General features: G+C 33.6%; 1 protein-coding gene across 2 annotated transcripts; it reads left to right on the top strand.

The window, feature by feature from the left end:
* Nucleotides 1–67: 67 nt before the first annotated feature.
* Nucleotides 68–10,131, top strand: LOC123550168 (uncharacterized). Of its 2 annotated transcripts, none has more exons than XM_053545700.1 (3): nucleotides 68–308; nucleotides 7,960–8,174; nucleotides 8,461–10,131. In XM_053545700.1, exons 1-3 carry the CDS (start codon nucleotides 239–241, stop codon nucleotides 8,554–8,556), a joined length of 381 nt encoding a protein of 126 aa, XP_053401675.1. In that variant the 5' UTR covers nucleotides 68–238; the 3' UTR covers nucleotides 8,557–10,131. The 2 variants fall into 2 exon arrangements, with proteins under 2 accessions (XP_053401675.1, XP_053401674.1); XM_053545699.1 differs by lacking the exon at nucleotides 68–308 and adding an exon at nucleotides 5,762–6,259.
* The last annotated feature ends 7,557 nt before the right edge of the window (nucleotides 10,132–17,688 follow it).

Genomic DNA, 17,688 nt, shown 5'->3' with positions numbered 1-17,688 from the left:
TAAACAATACTTGTGTCCAAATCTTTTGTGAACTGATACGCACTTCGAGTATCGTTTACTACGTAATACAATTATACTAACAGTTCATCGTATTTTTGGATTTTGTTTGTGCTTATAAAATGATAGCTAATAAGCATTTTATAATCATTTGAACGCTATTTTATCATAAAATATTTAACTTTAGTGAAGAACCATTGTTTTTAAAACCATTTAAGTTATTTAAAGACAGTCGCATAGTATGATGGGCATATTGAATGTGACAAAAATTCTGATTCTTCTCGGCGTATATCAGATTTATGCTCAAGAAGGTAAGGCTTTATTTTATTAATAATTATTTACTCCACTATTTTTAAAAAGGAAATTAATTTGATATGTAAACACAATGTATGAAAAGGATGTTGAAATATACACAGCATTGTTTACACAACTTAACAACACTTTCTTGCGCTTTGCATTTTTCTGTATCGTATTACCATATACATTGCAAGACTAAATTGTGTGCAGCCTCACAAGATCCTTTTTAAACAGGACTTTGTTCTCCAGCTGGTGGCCTTTTTGTTTGGCTGCAGATACTTTTCATTAATTAGAAGGGTGATTTACGTCATAGGCATGGCTTTAAAAAGCAAATATTACTTGGAAAGGTGTTAAATCCACATTTGTAATTAAAATACACTGGCCCGGATCCAGTACCCCCGCCCCACCCCCCTCCCCCAGTTCCCAGTCGGCTGAGAAGTGCCGTATATTCATCAAAATTGCAACCAACTATTTTGGCAAAGCAGTAATATATCTCTAAATTTAGACAAAAAATGCACTAGATCCAACCATATCGTATGTATATTTCAATTTTTTTCAAGGGGGAGACCCCCTGACCCCGCTAAAATGAGGTGGGAATGGGGGTAAGTTCCTCCCATACTTCAAAATCTAGACAAAAAATGTCCCAGAGGCCACCATTACATAACCTTTATTTCAAAAAATGCCAGGGGAAGACCCCCTGACTCCTTAACACGAGTAGGACACCCCCTTGCGTACCTAACCCCTCTCGGCGCTATGCGCCTTGCCCTTGACGCCTTCGTTCTAAACCGGCCGGTCCTGATGTACAATGTGCAATACTATATTGGGAAACAAAATTTAAGTGTACTTAGAGGTGATGTCTAACCTGATAACCGCAGAGGGGATCAGTACGTGACTTCTGTCATAAAATCATATATTGAAAAACCCACAAGTCTTCTTTCACTTTCCTGTTGACAGTATTGTAACTAAACAGGAAAGAAAAGAAATTAAAATATCAACGTAGAAGTTTGATTTTAAGAATCTAAAAGATGCACAAGAAATGTACTTGAGTCATTGGTGTCAAAAAGACTATGTGGCTATTTTACTAACGGGCTACGGAAAAAGACTGATCTCCCTACATCTATTCGAGCATACAATAAGATAAGACTACTCATTTGTCACCTTCATAAAATGTCGTCTGTTGTCTTCTTAAAATCCGATGGTTGCAGTGCTATTAATAATATTTTTGTGTATTTTGTCTTTTTGGGCCGAAATTCGAAATTCTTTACTTTTTCCAGTCATAATCTTTTTATAAATATTCTGTAAATTATATCGTTTAAGGACACGGCAACGTGATTTTACGTCCCTACTTCTGAAGTGTAACATATTTATACATTATGATGCAATCTTCCATCCAGTTTGAGTTGATGCGACACAATTTCCTCCCCCTCCCTAAAATACATGTAGTCAAATGATCTTGAATATTTTAAAAATGATACCCGAAATATTAGTACAAAACACATGCACGTTCCCGTTTATATTGCCTCTTGAACTGCAATTTAAAAGATAAGATAGAGTTTTTTCTCAATTGAACATAATTCTAAATGTTCCTTTAGTATATACCTACGTCTTCCATGTATATAAACTGTAACATCTTGTCAGGATTTTAAGAAAAAAGAGTGTGAGAATAAAATTTATAGTCTAAGAAAAAATTCAAAGCACCAATCACAGCAGTTCTCTAAGATGCCAGAAACACTTTTTGAAATGTGCTACTAGTACCTTAAGACTATGTGTTGAGAGAACGACGTATTGTTTGAAAACAAACAGGAGCTTACATGTGAGAACAAGTGCCAGATCAGGATTCGAACCTGAGACCTCCCAATGACACTTATGTACATGTCTTGGGTGCTCTTACCAACTGAGCTACCTGCCACTGACTTCCCCATTGAAATATGAGAACTCATGAGATTTTTTTTAAAGTTCCGAGCAGGCGAGGAGATCTTTATGTCAAAGGGACTTGTAATGTGGATTAATCAACAGTTTCCAAACATAGTATTAGCTTACTTTTCTGATATCATATCAACTCCTGTGATTAGAATGTTTATTCATATTTGTAATTTCAATTAGCAAAAAAATTATACCCGCGGTAAGTTATTTCATAACTGCTACCGCAATTGTGACTTGTTTATATATATTGACAAATATATACTGTTGAAATTGATTGACTCTTTGTCTACTTGTATTGAGTCCTATGAAGTGTTCAAGAGCATTTCTCGAGAATTCATGTAAGGAACATTTTAAGAACAAAGAGCTCATGAAATTTGTCTCATTTTACATTTCTTGAAATGTGCTTAAAATTGTAAACTGAAAGAAGTGTTCATGAACTGCTTTTTAAAATTTCATAAAGGATGGCAGTTCTCTTAAATCTTAATTATCTCTTTCATGTATGAAAAAACTTGAAAGCACCATATCAAGTAGATTTTATAATTTTTAGACATGACTGCAAACAAAATGATCAAGTTTAAGACGTCAGCTGGTTAATCTATAATTTGGGATTTGCATAACTGAAATACTGTTGAAAAACGTAAAACGAAATCGTACGATAAATGACATTTGAACTTCGACTCTTTTTATCATGTAAAATGCACTTTATGTCACTGCTACACCAAACAATTTCGCGTGCCCGGATTTTTCTCGCAACTATGTATCATTATTTAAGCGAAATTTCAATTTCCCGATGCGAGAATTAAGAAAGACATGCGAAACTTAGACGATAATTATCGGCTCAAAAACCTCGCGAGGATTGTTAAATTTCGCATGTATATATGGTTTTGGACAAGGCAACAATGCGATAAGTATCGTATTGTCACGTGTTGGTGAGGCGAGAATTAAAGTGGCACGAACAGAATTCCGTACGTATAGGTTACCGAAAGTTGCGAGGGTTTTTCAGCAGCCGCAACTTTTAATGATACTGAGTCCATACTATTTATGTGGTTTGTTAGCAGGTATAATTTTTGAAGATATATTTGTAAGCTGTAACGGATTACCCTGTCATACATGTGCGGTAAACTACACATTTAACTAATTATTACGGTGTTCCGTTAGGGCCAGCGCCTGCTCCCTGTGAACGCGAAGCGCGTAGGTACGACGGTACGATGGCGAAGCGCGACACTACGATGATGAAGCTCGTCAGTACGATGGCGAAGCGCGACGCGACAGTACACGATAGCGAAGCGCGACAGTACGACGGGCTGTCACCATCGTACTGTCGCACTTCGCTACCGTATAGTCGCGCTTCGCCATCGTCCTGTCGTGTTATCTATGACGTACCGTTTGGGTCAAAAGTCTGAAATCGCTCGAGCGATACCATAATACACGGTTAGCGTGTAAATTAACACGCTTACCGTGTAAATTTACACGCTTACCGTGTATTTCAATCGGTAGATCTATAAAAGTACACGCTCACCGTGTATTTTACGCGTTTACCGGGTAAAATATACGCTTAGCGTACAAATTTATACGCTTAGCGCGTATCGCTCGCTTGAGTTACACTTTTAAATAAATTAGCCAATCAAAATACAGGTTACAAAGGAAGATATTTATAAAGTTTATGATTGAATTATTACTTTTAAGGAAACATACATAATATTTTCATTATATTACGAATTCTTTTGCCACTGTAAAGATGATTTCAGTCAAGTAATTTATTCTACAGTATATATGCTTTGATTAAAGACATGTATATTTTTATTATATCTTACCTGAAAAGCCTGCTTTATTCTTATTTTCGTCAGAAAAGAACAAGCATTTCCAGTCTAATTCCACACATCATACACATATAAAACTTGTACTTTGCATTTTAAAATGCCATTTGTTATCATATATCTATTTTTTCTACAACCTCAAATGATATATATATAAATAATAATAGTATCTATTTTTCTCCGACTTGAATGACATGTACATTATTGGGGAGGGGTGGGGAATCGAGCGGCTCCATGTCACTGAAGTTGCTGTTTTAAGTGATCTACCGGAAATCATTACGTAACTGTTATGCAAAATGACATGATAAAACATATGTCACCTAGGTTATCAAGATCCTTTCGAGGTTCCCTAATTAGAGCGGATCATAAAATTTACTGAAGCATATAAGATGGCTTTGATATGATACAATTTAATGCCTTCGGTCATCAATGCCACTATATATGAACGAACACGGATTAATATATCACGTGGCGGAGCTGTCTTGTGAAACGAAAATAAAAATTTCACAGGATATCTAGTATTCTAAAATCTGTAAGAATATATTTGGAAATTTAATGGACATTTATTTTTAAAACGATGAAAGTGTAATAACAAAAAATGTAAATTCGTTAGATATGAATCAAGGACTTTAACTACTTACTAATGGGAAATACCTAATATCTGGAACAACTGATACGTATATTAGACCTTCCTGCTAATATAAATCTATAATTTTTCATTTTTTATATTTACATGCTGGATCATTTTCATATCGAAAATGTATCGTGCGCAAAGTCATTATCCGTAATTTAATAGAATAATTATGATAAAGCTGAATACCGCAAAATATAGAACAAGATTTCAAGTCTAGAACACCCTTCCCTGCTGCTACCCCCCCCCCCCCCCCCCCCCCACTCTCTCTCTCTCTCTCTCTCTCTTAAATCTGACCGCTGCCATTTGATATTTTCAAATAAAAACTTTCAATTCGAAGAATCAATAGAAATGATAAATAACAATTTTAAGATGATTACTATTTTTGAATACGGAATGAATTGATCCCCACTTTAGTATAAGTGGATACAAAATGAAAGGCTGGACTAATTGAATATTTCATTTTCAACTTCCACTTTTAATTATATTACAAGTATCATGCAAGCTTATTGCGGCAGGTTGTAAGTTCTGCGAGGTCGAGCAAGGAAATAAAACAAATACTTTGGTTTAAATAATTGATCTCGGAAATAAATATTATCCATTTCTTCAATGAAATTATTCTCCATTTGGTTGTAGTTATGAATTACCCATTTAATAATATACACTCGTTTAAGAAACTACTGCTGTCTGCATTTTTTTCATATGGATCCAGAAGACGATCATAATACTGGTCCGCGGTGAATGCAGTCATTTTTGCAGTTCTAAACTAAATTTTGATTGGTCTATTCGCTCGAATTCTAAATTAAGAATCGGGTCAACGAAAATACACGTTGAGCGTGTAAATTTACACGGTAAGCGTGTAAATTTACGCGCTTAGCGTGTAATTTATACGCTAACCGTGTAAAAAACACGCTTAACGTATAAATTTACACGGTGAGCGTGTAAATTTACACGTTTACCGTGTATTATGGTACCGCTCGAGCGATTTCAGACTTTTGACCCAAATGGTACGTCATAGTTATCACCATCGTACTGTCGCGCTTCGCCATCGTACCGTCGTACCATCGCGCTTTGCGTTCGAAGGGAGCAGGCGCTGGTCCTAACGGAATACCGTAAATTATATTCCTCCTTACATTCGCACTAGCTGTCAATCAATCCCAGGTATTAATAAAGATATCGTTAAAGCTTTCCATTAACGATTTTTTATTTATTAACACAAGCCCCCGCTGAATACACTATATGTTTTGGTTTAAACTGAAGTGCACGTATAATCGATTTATAACAGTTTTACTACGTAATACACTACTCATGATATAGTTGTTTCGTATTTTTGGATTTTCTAATGACCGAATGATTGTTTTTATAAAATGGTAAAAGACGTCAGCGTGCTATAATTATTTTGAATGTTATTATATCATGATATATAAGTTAATTTATTTAGATAATATTGTTTTAAAACCATTAAATTTACTTAAAGACAGTCACATAGTGTTACTTCAAATATTTATTTGCAAAATTAATAAAACGATGAACATTTTGATTGTGACAACAAATTTGATTCTTCTCTGCGTACATCAGATTTATTCTCAGGAAGGTAACTTTTTATTTTATTCTATGATAATTAACACCACAATTTTGAAAAGGAAATGAATTTGATATATAAACACAAGGTATGAAAATAATGTTGAAACATTTTACCAAATTATTAACGAAACTTTAATATAATGTTCATGCATTTTTAATTTTCTTTTCTTTTTCCCCCTTTTTTGTATTATGGGTTATTACCATATACACTGCAAGACTAAAAAGTGATCAGCCTCACACGCTTTTTTATTCAAACAAGACTCTGTTCTCAAGTTGATGACATTTTCGACGTTTTCCTTTGGCTACAGATATGTATAATTAATTAGTGTAAAGCAATCACAGACTACTGTCGAATTAACGTTACAATCATTTCGTGAAAAAAAGCACTATAGTACAGGAAATTGGTCGAAATCCACATACAGTTTCATAAAACGATTATCAGCTGTAGATATAGCATGCAATGTTTTAACAACCCTGGACTTTGTTAACTGTATTTGCTGATGCAATACTATATTTGGGAAACCAAACTTCTAAAAATATGTTTTAGTCGCATGATTTTTCACTCAATACCGTACAAATACTAAATGTATCTGGGTAGTTCAGTACATCTAAAAAAACGGAAACCGTTAGTCTGGTACCAGATATTAAGATACATTTTATTATGACAGTTCAAAAGCAAAAAAATTGTTACATTGCTTTTTAAAAATTAATATTATATTTACACAATAACAATCTTATCAATATATATATACCTCCGCACAGAAACACAGATCCCACAATTATTGCATGTGCACTATGAAAAAAATTAGGATCCGTTTTGTTTTTTTTTTTAGTATATTTTAATGTTCTTTCGGTTTGATTTTTGTTTTTGTTTTTCTTACTTATACCATTTTAATGAATTTGTAAAAGTATTAAATATTTTACAATTAGTGATTTTTTGATGAGAAAGATGCTTTGTGAAAAATATCATGAGAATAAGAATGGAACTATGCATTTGGGATGTTTGGCAGAAAAAGAGGCAATGATAAAAAGAAACTTTAATTTTCAACATTATGCTACAAATCATGCTATCATTTTTGCCTTCGATAAGATTATTTATCTTGTTGACAATTTTTACATCATTTGTTATACAAGATGGTCACGGAATAATAATTTGAACGTACAAACATAAAGGTGTTCCAACGTATTTGACAAAAACACAGAATATGTGTAAAATACAGTCACATGCTATATAAAATGTGCCGCTTGCAACTCCTTCATGCAAGCTGAAATTATGCCACTACTTCTGGTTAACTATTGTTGGTACTATTACATCAAATGATTGTCATGGACATTAGTTTTTTTTTGGTTAGTTAGTGACCCCGTGATATGAGGAGTCAGTAGGATAAAATGGGTGGCGAGGCGTTAGCAGAGTCCCCTTATTTACCACCTAACTTAATTCTGTGAAGGCTCACTAACAAACCGTTCTAAATGCTTTATTTTATCGAACACTTATTTATAGCTTAGATCAACATGAAAATATACCGACCCTCCACAGACCACCTTATAAACAATGAAAATGGTAGAATCGGGAGGTAAAACAATACAAGATTATAAAAACCACTCATAAAATCTTACTATTGATCTTTATATCTGCTTATGTACAGTTTACAAATAAATAATCTATATAGATATATATTTGTAAGTAATATCATCTATTTCTTCAAACAGAAGTCAGTGAAAGAACAGAATACGACCAACCAACTTTTAAACAATCAACAGATGTCAAAAACACAATAATTATTGCTCTGACTTGTGTTCTTGGGTTTGCCGTGTTAGCTGTGTTGATTTTGACCATGGCATTATGCTGTAGAAGGAATTCATGCCGCTTGAACAAGATGAAATTAGTTCAAGAACTAGAAGATGTGGAGTTAGCGGAAATAATTGTATGTTTCACAGTGTCTGCCATTGCAAATTTGTTCATGTTATTAAATGTTATTAAAAATAATACATTTTAACAATATTGTGGATATTACTTTTTGACATATCTCCAAATTAATTGCCATAAGTTTTGTAGCCCTTATTTCAGAGTGTTTGCCTACAAGATGAGTGATAAATAATTTGATTATATGGGTATGAGAAAATTTGGACGACTTCAACATTTAGAGAAGAAGCACATTGTGAACTTTATTTCTGGATTAATTGTATTTGTTATCTTTTCATCTGTTTTAGAGTACACAGCAACTTGAAAGTGAAAATAATGCGGACGAAACATTGATCGAATGTGTAGCACAGGCAAAAAGCGATGCAGATCCTCAAGAACACTAAAAAGAAAGAGCGCCATGCAGATGAAAGACAGATTATATCCCCGTTAACTTTGTTTTTATTGAAAGTTTATATTTCCTTTCTTTGGTCCAATTTACCGTTTGAACTAACAATAGCACAGATATAACTTTGAGCAATCTCACTTAAACAGGGTCAACTCTCTTTATTCTGTCTTGTTTTATATTTGAATCAAATTAGGAAGAAAGATAAATCTGTTCCAATAGATAAATTAGGCATTCAAGAGACTTTTAGAGGAAGCGTTATTTGGTACCATTACTTATATAAGTTTGAATAAGAACAATGGCAGTCAGTAGAAAATGAAAACAGAAATTGATATTTAAATCGATATTATATGCATGTAATATATGTACAGCTAAATTCCTTTCATTTTACATCAAAGAGTTACTGCGTTTCTAGGTCTAACTCAAAGACTATGAGTATTTTATAAACAGATACTGCCTTGAACTCACTGAATAATGGTACTGTTTTTATTTTTATTTACAATTTCTTACTGAAAAGCACTCTCTAAGCTTCTAAAATGTTTGCATCAATCTTAAGGGGTGCCTTTTTAAAAGCATACAAGAAATGTATAGAGAATATACCTGAAACAAAACTAAAAAAAAATACAAAAGCCTCGCACTCAATTATAAAATTATCATTTGTTCGAGGAAAAGTCGCTTGTATTAGATGCGAATTATCAAAGACAGTTACACAGATGCATTGGTTTTCAAATAAAATCATACTGTAGTACGAAAAAGCACACGTAAATTCGGACGAGTGAGATTTGCGTTAGTGTAATTTTTTTTTTCGAAAAAAAAGGTATCATTCGCCGAATAAATAAGCGTGTTGCGCTTTTATTTGTGTCCACGCTGTAAAGCTAAATGAAAATAGTGCAAAGCTATGAGTAGTTTAGCACAAAATACCAGATTTTTGTTTCGATCAAAGTGTGAAAGTCAGAGTAAGAGGGGTGGTCTATTTGGCCAAAACGGTTAGCATCACTTGCCCTTACCTCTATAGGTTCTAAATACCGCTTGAACTGTCACGAAATGGTTCTATGTAACTTGCTTTCGAATAATTACAAAAGGGACATCTGGATTTACCCTTCATTCTACAAGGTTACATGATTAGCCTTTTAGAAAAGCTGGTCGCGCCCATTGTGTTATTGCTTTTCTATTGAAATTTTCAGTTTAGTACATACACAATGGTATGTCTCATGCAAAAATGAAATTCTTTAGAAACAGCATTTTATGACTTTTAAAAGAGGGAATGTGTTTATTCTCACGTATTTCATTTAGAATAGATATCTGCTAGTTCTAGATGTATAGATCTACTAAATGAAACAGGAAGCAATCACGTTTTATTTAGAAAAGTATCTGCAATAGATTTGCTGATACTAAGCTTGTCAATGGGCCGCCCTAAATGACTAGCTTTACTTGATATCCTTCGTCGAGAAGAGGCAAATGAAACAATTACGTTTCATTAAGACTCTTTGGATTAATTACAATGATTTTGCTGGCCAATGGCTTACAGAAAGCAAGATCACCAAAAATAAAAATAAAAAGAAATAAAACAAAACATTTGAAAGCTTCGATTTGTGTCTGTTTTTTTTTTTTTTTAAATTCTTTCATAACTCCAGCCAGTCGTGACCGGTTGGAAAAAGTCACAGCGTGAAGTCAAATCCTCCCTCATGTCATCAACATCGCCTCCACCCCATCCCCGCCTCAACCTCCCCACATTTCCCCCCCCCCCCCCCCCCCCCCCACCCCACACACACACTGAAAAAAAAATACAATTTACGCTCGTTAAAAAACGAGGCAGTATGAACTTGTGAGAAAGTCAAGTTCAGAAGCACAAAATAAAAAGAAATCATGATCTTCAAAATTTCTTTGTCGTTAACATTAGAACGATGAAGAAAAGCTATACTGGTATGATAAGCGGTAACGGTCCATGCATTACATAATCTACCAGTAAAAGAAAAAGGCGTGCACATCTAATTTAAAGAATTATATTGATTACAGCACGTGTTCTCCATTTCTGTAATGAAATGCATTTCACTGACGAATCAATACATCAATCATCCTTATGGCTTATGATTGATCAGAAAGGGTATGCGCTTTAAATCTATTCGAAATATAGAAAAAGTACTCGCTCAAGTAATTCAGTAGTTATATGCAGTATGTTAATATAAAAAAGCAAGGAGTCTCTTAATGTTTGTAAAATATTAAGGAAAACTGTCTACTATAGTATTTAGCCAGTGAAAATATCAATTATTAATGAAAACTAACTTTAAGGTAGAAAACCGAAGTGATTCGGTTTGAGGAACAACTTTATTCATGTATTTGTAAAGTATCAAGAAGATAAAGCTCCTTAAGGGTAAATCACGCAAAGTAATCAGCAATAAAATAGAAGAAATTTACTAATAAGGCATATCAGCTTCTGTAAATATTGTTTTAGATTTACAGCATTGAGTTTACATCGCAGTCTGAAAAAAAGAAAATGACGTTCTTTTTGAAACTTTATCTAGTTATATTAATACAGGGTTGCTCCATATTATTTGTACACTTTACGAGATATTTTCTATGTACCTCCCTTTCCAGTTTTCACTTTTGTGATAAATCCTTTAAATTGCTTTCTTTTTCTCTCTTTTACATGTTACTATTTTGAATAACATTTATAAAGGTGTTGAGCATTGAAAATTAAATCTATTAAATAGTACAGTTCAGTCTTTCAAAATGCTTGAAGGAACATTATATTCAGTTATATTTATACTTAGTCCTGTCATTTACTCCAGCCTTGCATTTTTTTCGGTAAGGCTAGATACAAATGGAACAAAGTTATTCATTTTCTTTTTCCAGATCTGTTATGATCTCTTTGTTAAATTTAGAATATCAACAAATGCATCTGAATAACCATTTCCTTATTAGTAATTTGTCTACATATGCCTGTGTATACCGGTTTGTATGTGATTTTCAAAGCATAAATAATTTGGTACAACTTTGTCATTTAATTTTTTTCATTGTCACAAATTACAAGTATGTGTATTGACTGGCGAAAGAGGACTATAGCTTTCAGTTCGTTGTGATACTATCTATTTTAAACCATGTTTTTATGTATTTGTATATTTTCCATCTAATAAGTAAAGAAATGGTACGAATAGCTACTAGGCATTTATTCCACAGCATTAAGATGCATGTTAATTGTTTCACTTACTGTCTAAACTGTGTTAATATATATGTATAAATTAATGAGGCAGTATAATTTCATTTTTAACTAAAACAGTTTAGTTTATACAAGTATTATATTAAAAATTCAAATGTGACCATGCATTGGCATAATTATATAAATTGTTATAATATAGAAATAATAAAAGTGTATGAAGATATATATAAAATCATTTAATATATGGTTGTTTTTGGGTTTGTTTGTTGTTTTTGTTGTTGTTGTTGTTGTTGTTTTGTTTTGTTTTGTTTTGTTTTGTTTAGTATTTTTGCCGTTAAGCAGATATTTGGACGTGTCTCCATATTTTTATATATTGCTGTATTGTCTCATGTGTCTCGGACATTCTGGTGTTTTACTGATTTCGAATATTACTATGTAAATAAAGTATGACCATTTAGCAGTTATATCTTGTTATAATTTGTGCCTTTTTGTAATTTAAAAGTTGTTTATATTGACTAATACTTTTTATATTCTTAAGGTTTGCATTGGTCAATGTTCTTGCTTAATTGATAACCTCTGTCATATTGTTCAGCCTATTTGTTTTGCGATACCGTTCCATCATTTTAATGTAAACAAGAGCTCGTCGAACACGAAATGCCCCCCTTGATGCATTCAGTAATTGCACAAGGAACAGAAATTATTTGCTCACTATAAACAAAAGTCCTACTGTTATGGTTCAATGTGACATTGACCTTTGACCTATTGACCTCAAAATCAACAAGGGTCATCTGCTGGTCATGATCAACCTCCCCATTAAGTTTAGTGATCATAGGCCCAAGCGTTCTCAAGGTATCGTCCCGAAAGGGTTTAACTGTTCCGGGTCAATGTGACCTTGACCTTTAGCCTACTGACCTTAAAATCTATAGGGCTCATCTACAGGTCATGACCAACCTCCCTATCAAGTTTCATGATCCTAGGTCCAAGCGTTCTCAAGTTATTGTCTGAAAACGGTTTAAATGTTCCGGGTCACTCTAACCTTGACCTTTGACCTACTGACCTCAAAATCAATTGAGGTCATCTGCTGGTCATGATGAACCTATCTATCATATTTCATGACCCTTGGCCCAAGCGTTCTCAAGTTATCATCCAGAAACCGTTTAAGCGTTTCTAGCCAATGTGACCTTGTTCTTTAACCTAATGACCTCAAAATTAATAGGAGTCATCTGCTAGACATGACCAGTCTCCCTATCTATTTTCCTGATCCTAGGCCCAAGCATCCTTGAGTTACCGCCCGGAAACCATTTTAATGTTCCTGGTCACTGTGACCTTGACCTTTGACCTACTGACCTCAAAATCAATAGGGATCATTTGTTAGTCATGACCAACCTTCTTATTAATTTTTATGATCCTACGCCCAAGCAATCTTGAGTTATCACCCGGAAATCGTTTAACTGTTCCGGGTCACTGTGACCTTGATCTTTGACATGCTGACCTCAAAATCAAAACGGATCATCTGCTGGTCATGACCAACTTTTCTATCAACTTTCATGATCCTAGGCCCAAGCGTTCTTGAGTTATCATCCGGAAACCGTTTAAATGTTCAGGGTCACTGTGACCTTGACCTTTGACATACTGATCTCAATATCAATAGGGGTCATATGCAGGTGATGACCAATCTTCTTATCAACTTTCATGATCCTAGGCCCAAGCGTTCTTGAGTTATCATCCGGAAACGGATTGGTCTACATAGAGACAGACCGACCGACATCTGCAAAACAATATATCCCTCCTTCTTCGAAGGGGGGCATAATTAGGATTATAGTTCTTTTCAGAGAGTCTGAATGGCGGATATCAAAAAGTGTACTTCGCTATGTAATCTGTTCAAGGTAACAGTTGTTACAAGACAAAAAATAACTTATCAAGAACAGCACAAATAAAGAGAAGATACATTCTCAATCAGTTCATTTGAACTGATTAGAATTATACAATCACATTTGTATCAATATCTTAAGACATTTTAGTCTTTACTTTTTGTTATATCAATACCAAAAAATCTTTTTCTATTCTATTAGATAATGTTACGTCCAATACGTATCCGGCAAAATAAAGAGTGGTAACCAATATACTACAATGTATTTCGAAATGATATTATTAAGAATAGTTTTCAGTTCAGTTTCCTTGGTGGCATATATATGTTTTGTATAGGAAGTGTTGAATACGAGCAACACTGATATATAGAAAGCTCAAACCACGATGTTTTCCCATTTATGAAAGAGGCGGTGGGGAGAGGGTGTAAATCATTATAGAACGTTGATTTAACAGCCAATAAAAGTATCAAACAAAATGATAACGGAAGAGCCTTAAGGTATTGGACCCATAGTAGTAATGTTTAAAAAATGGTATATTTGCTAGGTATATTCTTAAAGCTGACTGTGTTTTGCATTGTGTTGCAAATTTTAAACAACTTTTACCGTGCCGTTTTTTATAAGTTTTGTATAATTTATGGTATTTCCGCATGCTCAATTATGGTCGAGTCCTGTGAGACTGTTTTAAATTTTGCTCACTTCATTCAAAAATAATCTTTGTGCAGAAGTAAAACCTACCTACATTTCTTCCACAATATATAATCTAAAGAGTAAAGGCAAAATAGAGAACTTTTACCGCATGTAACTCAGTATTTTTTAAAGATGTCTAACTCTGCTCCCTTCTGTTTCAGAAGTAAATTCACTTTTAACAGCAAGAAACTGCTTATATAATGAAACAATTACATATTTGTACAATAAATCAATAATATGTCTTGAAAAAAAGTAAATAAGGGAAAAAAATTAAGTAGGACTTAAACCTATGCCCCCTGAAAAATTTAAGTCAAAGTAGGTTTATTGTAGGAATTGAATACTCTTCAAAAAGGAGGTACTCTATAAAGGGTCTAATATCTTAAATTGTTTACCTGTTAACTGATGGTATTACATCATTAATACAGAAAATAACAAGAGTTTTGTTTGAGATTTGCATATAGCACATAATCGTATAACATAAAACATTGTATCCAGTAATGAATGGTCATGTAACATAAAGTGTATGAGTATTGTCTTTGAAAAAAATGACGTTACTCTCCACTCAGTCATAATTGCTAATCATTATTACCCTTTTGTGTTTTATCGGATCAATACCAAATACATTTTCGATTGTGTATGCGGCGTAGGTAATATTTGCTAAATATTAGTATTACTAAATTGTTACAATTGTTTCGCTTCAGTTTGTAGATGTCAATTCTTCAGTTGTTTAAATGTTGTGTGCAATGAACAGTAAACTGTCCATAATACCCTAAATTGTCTTGAAGGCAACCAAAGTTTGTAAAATTGAAAAAAAAAATGTTGACTTAAGTGACATACGTCAGTTTGCTTTCAAATGAAAACTCTACCAAATTCTCTCCCTGTCTCATTTGTTCCAACATTTCCGTTACAAGATATTTTTTCTCAACTCCCTTTAAATTATAAAATGATTTATATTATACATCATTCTAAATAAATTAAAGGGTGATAGTAGGATTTTTTTAACTATCGACATAAGGTTTTAATTAAACAGGAATTCGACATAGTAACTTTCAAACATTTGTGGCTTATATCGATTTTTTAATCATTGCAACATTGCACATCCATATGAAATTTAAGAAAGTAATCCAAGCATAATAACATCATGCAAAATGTTGTAAATACTGATTAGTAACATCTACACTATGATCATGAAATATCTTAATTGATCACGATATCTTCTAAATTCAAATAGATATTACTTAGATATAGTTGCATATAAATGTGTACTCGACATGGATAACAGTAACTGTTACAAGTCATTGAAAGTACATGTTCATGATTAATAACTTCTTCTTAAAATACTTTCCTTTACGAATGATCAAGGAGAAGTGCATCTACTGATCTTCCGAAGTCCCTAAGTTGCATGCAGATAATTATTGAACGTAGGAAAGACGCTTGTCGAATAAAAGTTTCTGGATCAAAACTATGGATCATGTTGTAAATGGAATGGCTTACTTTATGACTGGCTATATGCTATCATATATTATCATAAGATAAGACAGAAGTGGAAGAAAAGTACATCGGCAAATACTTTGAAAAAAAGTGGCTATTAATTTATAATGGCCAGGGCTAGCACTGCTTTGATCGATACTTTCACGTACGATTACAAAATAATGCGTTCTAGTTTTTTCACCACGATGTTATGATTAATGTGGAGAAATATTTTGATTGCGTCATACAGTATATATTTTTGTTATATTGCGCCTTGAGCTCGTAGTGTCACAAGGTAAATTAATAAAACAACGTCTGGACCTACTTTTAAAGGACAAAAGTATATTGATGTGTTCTAGAAAAACTTAAAAAGGTTTACAAGTATATAACATATTGTTGCGTAACAATGTTTTCCCTTGTAGAAAAAGCAATTTATGGCCAAAATGCCAAATAAAGGAAAACATTGATTTTTTGTGTAAGTATTATACAAGATGTAAGCTAATTTTGCAGTCTGTGTGTTTGACTGAAAATATTTCCTTGCATCAAACATGACCCCTACTTTTCTTTTGATTTTTTTTCAGCACTGACAATATTCTTCAAGAAAATGTAAGTTACAGACAATTAAAATGGGTCCCGATGTGTGCTGGGGCCATTGGAAATATGTCAATTTTATATAGAATAAAGAAGAACAGCTATTTAGTGTGTAGTAACCTTTTGGACGATTTGGGTTAATAACAGTGATAACTGGATCTCAGCATCACATATTATGTTACAAACAATAGTAAAATGGAACCAACTATTTGTTAGAGCAAGTACTTGTTGTAAAATATGTCCGAATTTGGACCAATCAGAAACAAGTTCCATAAATAGCACCAAGCAATAGAGTATAGATAAGTAGACGGATGACAATGAAGTCATTCTGTATCCAGCGATTGATGTAAACACATCGAGGATTCAACTTATAATCTATCCCGGTACCTTGATACTATTGCAGCTACACTGTCAGAGCAGATAAATTATATAAAAGAAGACGTTTGAGACTAAAGAAGAGTTGCAGTATTGTAACTAGGTTTCGAGCTTTAAGGCCAGCGCATAGAAATTAAACCTTAACTGGATAGACGATAGCAAATACAGGTTGAGCATCGGAAAACTGAGACAGAGACTTTTGGTCTGGTAATCTTCTGAGTCAATAAAAGAGTTCCAGTTTACAGATGAGGTTCAACGTTATTGGTGAAGTACAGCCAAGGCATTGGGGTGATACCTATATGGTGGTTTAATGCTATATGTTATAGCATATAAGCACTGAGCATCCAGGAGTCAGGGCAATCGTATTGAGTTGCAGCTTCAGGTAAGAGAACATAGGCTGAATATCTATCCGAAAGGACTCTTATGTTGTTGATTCAAAGACATCTTCTGACGGGAACTTCAACAAAAAGACCTGTCAAGTATAGTATCCCCAGCCTTTAGGACTTTGAGCTGATTATCATTAGATGAAGGTTGTTAGTTTGAAACATTGAGTGATTCGCCTGACCCCTGAGATTATCTAGCTTATAATTGGAATCATTTACGAATCATTGGTACATGAATTACGAGGTAGCTAGAGAAAAACTTATATATGAGATATATGGTCTCACCATCTCTACGTTTAAACAGAGGATATTATACATAGTTTGTCAGCTAGTCTGAGACATAGTCACCTTAGCGACTGGACCCGTTACCTTGTCCAAGACACTAAGGCGTAGGCACTTTCCTGAGTCATATAACTCGTATCCTGACTTACATAATATTGAATATTATATATTAAATAACGGTTACCTGCCTGGTGCCTGGCATTAAAAATAGGAATCGGTAAGTAATGCTGTTCAATGTATGTAGGTGTATCAAATGCCAACTTGGCTGGCACTTTCAGTAGGGGTAGATTTCTATGCTATTGCGAATCGTATTTTAGTAA

The sequence above is a fragment of the Mercenaria mercenaria genome, chromosome 6 (genome assembly GCF_021730395.1).
Source record: "Mercenaria mercenaria strain notata chromosome 6, MADL_Memer_1, whole genome shotgun sequence".
In the NCBI taxonomy this organism is placed as follows: domain Eukaryota; kingdom Metazoa; phylum Mollusca; class Bivalvia; order Venerida; family Veneridae; genus Mercenaria; species Mercenaria mercenaria.
This window is presented reverse-complemented; position numbering and strand designations above follow the sequence as displayed.